Raw genomic sequence first — 7,767 nt, forward strand, 5'->3', positions numbered from 1 at the left:
TTTCTGTGAACACCTGACGAGCTGCATCAAGAACCCCCTGGTGCTCATAGTAAACGAAAACGAGACTGAACCCTCCCGGGAGTATCCTGCAGAGCCATCGCCCTCTCCAAGCTGCCGTAGTGACCAGGCAGACAGCGAGGACGCTGGAGAGGGCAGCAGCCACAGCCCCGGTGAGGACGATGAGGGCGCAGAGATAGCCCTGGAGGGGAGCAGTGCCCTGGACAAGGAGGACGAGCCCATGGAGCTGTCTCTTGAGAAACCGGTGGACCTCGAAGAGAGTGACGCCTCCCCACAGCCAGATGGTGCTCTACCTCAGCTTTGCGATCCTGCCCCATCCTCTGTGAAGAGCTACAGCATGCCGAGCACCAACGTCACCCTGGAGACGCTACACAGCACCAGCGTGGCAGTGGCTCAGTTCTCCCAGAGTGTCCATGCCGCGGTGGCCGGTAGCGGGGTCTCCCCATTGGCCATCCCCATGATCCTGGACCAGCTGATGGCGCTGCAGCAGCAACAGATCCATCAACTCCAACTGATCGAACAGATCCGCAGTCAGGTGGCGTTGATGCAAAGGCAGCCCTCCGTCACCCAGCCAACCCAGAACCATCACCGCCACCACCACAGCACAGTTGCTGGCTCCCAGGGGCCGTCATCCTCCAGCCTCCCTGCCGTGCCCAGCCAACTCCAGCAGTTACACAACTTCATCACTCCCCCTGTCCACCAGCTACCCATCAGGTTGCCCTCACCGCTAAACAGCCTGGGCTCCTCCTCCTCCTCCCTCACCTCTGCTATAGATGGGCCCCTCTTCTCCCATACCCAGCAGAGTAGTAATCAGCAGTCAAATGTTTCGATGCCCAACACCACCTCAGCAAACTCCTCTTTCCCTCCGCCCAGTGGTAATGTGCTGTCGTCTCTACTGCCTTCCTGCATGGCTTCAATCACACACAGCAGCAGCAGCGGAGCTGGATCCACAGCTGGAGGAGGCATGAGCAGCAGCAGTACAGCTCTGCCAAGGAATTCCAGCAGCCCCCTTTCACTAGGCCACAGCAGCCTCCTGAGCACCAGTCCCTCCAATCTACCGCTGATACCTCACAGTTCATCTAGCAGTGTCATCTTCCCAAACCCGCTAGCCAGTATAGCTGCCACGGCCAATGCACTTGACCCACTCTCCGCTCTGATGAGGCACCGCAAGGGAAAGCCCCCCAACGTGTCTGTCTTCGACACCAAGCCCAGCTCCGAGGACCCCTTCTTCAAGCATAAGTGTAGGTTCTGTGCCAAGGTGTTTGGCAGTGACAGTGCCCTGCAGATCCACCTGCGCTCTCACACCGGCGAACGGCCCTTCAAGTGCAACATCTGCGGAAACCGGTTCTCCACCAAGGGCAATCTGAAGGTCCACTTCCAGAGGCACAAGGAGAAGTACCCGCATGTCCAGATGAACCCTTATCCCGTGCCAGAATACCTGGATAACGTGCCGACCAGCTCAGGCATACCGTATGGTATGTCCTTCCCCCCTGAGAAGCCGGTGACCACCTGGCTGGACAGCAAACCTGTTCTCCCCACAGTCCCCACCTCAGTCGGGCTCCAGTTCCCCCCAACTCTCCCCAGCATGATGGGAGGCTACGGTGATTCCCCGAGCCTCACTCCCCTTAGCAGATCACCCCAGAGGCCCTCCCCACCCTCCAGTGAGTGTGCCTCTCTATCACCTAACATCTTCACTGAAGCAGGCATGATCACCACCTCACGGTCTCCGCAGCCCAACTTAGGGGGTGACATGCCTCCCATTCTTAAACCAGAGGGCATCCACCTGCCCCCAAACCTCCCCACTTCCAGGCCTGGTGAGAACACCACCACCACCACCACCGTTACTCAAGTGGTCCTCGCCACCACAGTCACCGCGACCACATCCACTAGCAGCTATACTGAACGCATCATTGCCCCCTCCTCTGTTTCCCATCCAATCCTCCCCATGATCTCTGATCAGTTCAAGGCCAAGTTTCCGTTCGGCGGCCTCCTGGACTCTATGCAAACGTCTGAGACCTCAAAGCTGCAGCAGCTGGTGGAGAACATCGACAAGAAGATGACCGACCCCAACCAGTGTGTCATCTGTCACCGCGTGCTCAGCTGCCAGAGCGCCCTCAAGATGCACTACCGCATTCACACAGGAGAAAGGCCTTTCAAATGTAAGGTCTGCGGCCGAGCGTTCACCACCAAGGGCAATCTGAAAACGCACTTTGGGGTCCATCGTTCCAAGCCCCCTCTCCGGGTCCAACACTCCTGCCCCATCTGCCAGAAGAAGTTCACGAACGCTGTGGTCCTGCAGCAGCACATCCGCATGCACATGGGGGGCCAGATCTCCAACAACCCCCTGCCTGAGAGTCTTCAGGAGATGGACACCGACCTTTCCTTTGACGAGAAGAGCTTAGACGCCATGAGCAACTACGATGACGAGCTACTGGATGAGATGGAGGCAGCTATGGAGGACGAAGCAGAGCTGAAAGAAGGAGAGATGATGATGGACCCATCCAAACCTCTCCATCCATATTCAGGAATGTCCCCTGGTCGCTCCCCGCCTACCTCTGTCATCTCCAGCATCGCTGCTCTGGAGAACCAGATGAAGATGATCGACTCCTCTGTCAATATGAGTCGCTCGTTCGGGCTGAAGCCCATGCAGAATGGTGGCAGGTTTGGAGGGGAGAATGACTTCTTCAACAATGACTCGCTGTATGCCTCGGGGGATCTGGAAGGCCAGAGTGTTGGAAGCCCGGCACTATCTGAGTCCTCAGGGTCCATGCAGCCCCTCTCCCCTGCTCACAGTCACCCTGAGAGTCATCGATCCAAGTCCCCAGCCACACTCAACCAAAGCAGCAGCACTGCAGCAGAGGGGCAGGAGACCAACGGGATGGCTACAGTGAAGTCTGAGAAGTCAGACACCCCATCCCCGGCACCTGTGTCTGAAGGTAATGTGGCATTGGACCTGACTGCTAGCATAACCCAGCCTAGCAGGCACTTCATCAAGGAGGAGAACCACTTCAACATGATGTTCCTGGGCAGAGATAGAGGTATATTCAATGATCCTGACTTTGATATGGTTCATTTATTGTTAATTTGTTTCCTAGGAAAATGTATAACTTAATAAATACAAATCACAATTTACATGAATGATATCTGAAATGTCTAAAATCATTGTGTTCCACATGTGTCATTTGAATAACACACGTCTCCGTTCTCCCAACTAAACATATCCTCTTCTTTTTTGTCTCTCTAGGTCTGAGCAACTCTAGCTTGCTAAACACAGCATCCAACATGATCAAAATGGAGATGAATGGACACAGGCACAGAAAGCCCATGTCCCTGAATGACGGTCCTTACATGCCTGTGGGCATCCAAGTGCCCGCTTCTGCACCCCAGACCAACATGAGCCCCAGTATCACCCCCATGCTGGCACCGCCAACTCCCCGTCGCACCCCCAAGCAGCACAACTGCCACAACTGTGGGAAGAACTTCTCCTCAGCTAGTGCCCTGCAGATCCATGAGCGCACACACACAGGAGAGAAACCATTTGGCTGCTCGATCTGTGGAAGAGCCTTCACCACTAAAGGCAACCTGAAGGTATGAGAGAGAATATAATAATAACATGCATTTAAAGTATAGGAAAAGGGGTGCCTTTGCCTCAAAAATAAAGTTATATAAAGAACATGAAAAAAAACAGAGGCTCTTGAATAATAATGTCTGTTCCTTGTGTTTCCTGTTGACTGAATGCAGGTGCACATGGGCACCCACATGTGGAACAATGCGCCAGCCCGTCGTGGACGCCGTCTCTCCGTGGAGAACCCCATGGCCTTGCTGGGCGGGGACGCCATGAAGTTTAGCGAGATGTTTCAGAAGGACTTGGCGGCGAGAGCCATGAACGTAGACGCTGGCTTCTGGAACCAGTATGCTGCCGCCATCACCAACGGCCTGGCCATGAAGAACAACGAGATCTCCGTCATCCAGAACGGAGGCATCCCCCAGTTGCCCGTCAGCCTGGGTGGTGGAGGTATGACCTCGCTAGGGGCCATGTCTGGAGGTATGGACCATATGGACCGGGTGAATGCCAGCAGCAGTCCTCCCATGACTGGGATGGATAAGACAGGTCTGGAGGTTGGGGCTAGACGCCCCTTCGCTCGATTTATGGAGGAAAATAAAGAGATTGGGATCAATTAAGGACTTTATTATTAGTAAGGAAAAGACTTTGAGGAAAGACAAGAGTCTTACGAAAAGGAAAGAAACTGCTAATCCAGTTTGAACTCTTATGTACTATATTATGTACAGAAAACTTTTTTTTTTGGTTTGGTTTTGGAAATATAATATTTAGTATTCGTTAGAGGTCTTTGCCTTTCGCCCTTTCAACCCTTCCTCATTGATATTTCGCTCATACGAAGAATACTTTGTCTCTTGTTTGAGAATATGTCGTCTTGCAAGATTTGCATGGTACTTATTGGTTTCTATCAGTATGTTTGACTGCTTTTAAGGATTATTTTTGAAAAGTAATATCTTGACTCAATTGTGATGGGCAAGCCTCTTATTGTGAAAGGACTCAAATGAAGCTGAGCGAACTCTTATATGTGCATAGACTGACTAGCTGCTGTTTGGCTGATGTTTATGTTTGCTCTTAGATAAAGAGCAATGGACTGAAGTAAATTGGAATTATGGTGTTACTGTGCTCGCCTTCAATTTTTTCTCATGAAGTAGAAAACTTGAAAAAAAATGTTTAAACTATTTTAATCTTTACATTAAGTCTCCCAGCATTGTCTTATAATATTGTCCTGTGTCTTTAGTATTTATGATATTGACAAAAAAAGCGGGTATAAGAAAATATATTTAATGGCCCCAGCATTTTCTTGATCCTTTTTTTCTAAACTGCAGACTTCACTTATAAATATCTCTTTCAATAAAGACAACATGTCATTTCAGTTGTACAACAGAGACACATTGTGAAGTTTCATTTGGATATTCAGCCAAGACGATGTGTAACATGTCTGGTGCACAGTGAAGACGCTGAGATATCCGAAGCTGCTATTATCACAAACCTGATTTTAAACCTTTTTTTAAAAAGATGGGGGAAAATGTCATTTTAAAGAAATACATGTGTATAGAAATACAGACAACTCTAAAACAGGTATGCATATTTTGTATCACATGAAAATAGACATCCTTTGAGAGTATTTGTCATGTTTGTGAATGCACTTTTTAAACCAGACGTTTTGTCTGTGACTTATCGTTAACCTTTGACTGAGCTGTCTATCACGTGTAGTTTTAATTGTTTTCAGCGTACCACTCCTACTATTTGCAGAGTTGGCCCTCTGGTACGGTATCTTATGCTACTCATCAGAGTACAACCTCATCCACACAATCAAATCCTTCTCCAATAAAAAAAAGAGAGAACAGGTCACTTGTGTTTGACTGGTCTCCTTCTCTACATTTGCTGTTGTTATTATTTATTTATTTTCAGGCTGGATTCCTGGTTTCTTTCAAAGGGGTTAGAAGGTTCTGATGAGATTAGATGAAGTAAAAAATGACGTGTCAAATAGTCTAGGTCTTTTCTTTCTTTTTTTAAACCTCTTTCTCGTTCTACTGTATATTTACTTAGAAAGACATATTTGAAATCAAATTTAAAATAAGCAGTTAGGAATGTCCTAATTGCTGTTTGGACATTTTATGTCACATGGGGTTCGAGAGAAGCCCAATACCTCACGTTCAACAATTTATATTTACAGTTTGTTGCTGAATGTTTTTAGAAAACCCAACGATGCAGAAAATGTTTCTAAAAGTTTAAAAGTCATAAAAGCGTAGCATTTACTGTCCCCGTAGGAGAACTGCTGTCCCCATAGAAGAACCCTTTTTGGTTCCAGGTAGAACTATTTTGGTTTCCATGTAGAACCCTCTGCGGAAAGGGTTCTACATATAACCCCGGAGACAGCCGAAGAACCCTTTGATGTTCTAGATAGCACCTCTTTTTCTGAAAGTGTACACAACAGACCCCTATCTTTAATCTCTATTCGATCACAGCCAACCAACATATCAAAACAACCACAGTAGCCGTCGTCGTCGTAAATGATTCCAAATGTAATTCCTGTAATACTTTTTTGTGTTTAAATCATGTTCATCAGCAGCTATGATTTCTTTCCTTTATACTGCTGACGTTGACTTTTGAGAAACAAAAGACACGTTATTGAATTGTAATAGCGTCGGCAAAATATGGGATGTAAGGGTAGTGAATAGTTAATGTAGCTTTTCCAACATCCTTACAGGTATCAAAGGTGTTCTTCCCCCGATGTAGGTTGTCATCCCCAAGGTGTCGGTTGTGAAATCAGTAGGCCCAGTAAAAATACAGAACTTCTGCTCTGAGGTGATGTTAACAAATACCTCTGTTTCATGTAAAAGCATTTTCCTGATGGCCCCTTTGAAATGGCCCCTTTGAAATGGCCCCTTTATTTTGGGAACATAAAATAAATAATAGTGTCCTTCTGGGGAAGAATAGCAGTTAAGAGCTGGATTCCCAGACATTGATGGTGAATAAAACATATATAAATCCTGACAGAGGCTGAGGGAACATGTTCAATTTGGGAACATTTCTTTTTCCCTTGAAGAGAAAAAAAAAAAATCTAATGAAAGAATATAATTAGCAAGCATCTGTCCCCCAGCTTCCCTTGACTAAGATGTCTTGTATCTGAAAAAAAAAGGACACTTACACTGCACAGATATGATCTCATCTTAACATAATAGATTGGTGATGTAAAACTTTGTTTATATCACTTGATAACACGGGCAACACACGTATGATTATTCAGTCACAAATCACAGAGTGTGTGCGCCTGTGTGTGTGTGACTATTAGACGATAGAGGTTATTCAGACCTGAGGAATAGTAAGTACTGCTTGTCCTACTGCTCACTGCATGGAAATGGGAAAATGAAGTTAGGATATGTGTATACAATGCAGGTTTACATCTACAGTGTTAAATGCTGATGATATGTAGCAGAAAAGTTCTAATATTTACAAATCCGATCCACTTTATTTCTAACACTAGTGTTGGCAAATATCCTTCAGAGCTTTTAGTGCAGCCAGTTGTATGTACAAAAACATTTTTGAAATGATATTGGCTCACGACCCACTTTGTATAGCTTTAGACTATGGGGCTGCCTATCATAAGAAATGATGGTGCCTTGTTTGGTTTACAAATGACACGAGGTAACACAATTTTGTTCTTGCTGTACTACTGAAACAAGACATGACAGTGTACTTTGCAACTCCGAGTCTTTCAAATAAAATGTACTTTTAAGTTTCAAAGTACTGCAGTGAATAATAAAAAAGTATTTCTGGTACACATATATGGTAATAATAATAATAATATAAACATTTTCCATATTACACTTGTTTCAAATAATGTATGCATTTTTTGTTGTTGAACCATTTCCATTAGAAATTATTTGATTTGTTTGAATCAAATAATTGTCTCTGTTGGCAGACAGCATATTGTCTGCTTCCTTAGCAAATGTAGCTGGAGTGGGACACTGATTCATGCCCCTTTAGTAATGACATGGCCCCAAAAGAGCATTAGTCTCACAGACATGTTACACCGTGTTACCGAGAGTATACCTTCGTTAGTGTGGAATGACAGCAATGACAGGTCACATGATCGATGGCAGATGTGAAAGAAAACTCTGTCTGTACCAGAGGGAAAGATTCTGCATGTGAAGCTGATGTTCCTCTATTACCAGCAGCGTAGTGAC

The 7,767-nt window shown here is 46.4% G+C and overlaps 1 protein-coding gene across 1 annotated transcript in view; it reads left to right on the forward strand.

The window, feature by feature from the left end:
• Positions 1 to 4,958, forward strand: part of LOC129837382 (sal-like protein 3) — a 17,293-nt gene extending 12,335 nt beyond the window's left edge. Inside the window, exons 2-4 of the mRNA XM_055903508.1 lie at positions 1 to 3,056; positions 3,263 to 3,606; positions 3,760 to 4,958. The exon at positions 1 to 3,056 is cut by the window's left edge and continues 109 nt beyond it. Coding sequence (XP_055759483.1) covers positions 1 to 3,056; positions 3,263 to 3,606; positions 3,760 to 4,200 — 3,841 coding nt within the window. The 3' untranslated portion in view covers positions 4,201 to 4,958. The remainder of the gene's footprint in view (positions 3,057 to 3,262; positions 3,607 to 3,759) is intronic.
• Positions 4,959 to 7,767: the final 2,809 nt, after the last annotated feature.

Source organism: Salvelinus fontinalis, chromosome 38 (assembly GCF_029448725.1).
Source record: "Salvelinus fontinalis isolate EN_2023a chromosome 38, ASM2944872v1, whole genome shotgun sequence".
Taxonomy (NCBI): Eukaryota; Metazoa; Chordata; class Actinopteri; order Salmoniformes; family Salmonidae; genus Salvelinus; species Salvelinus fontinalis.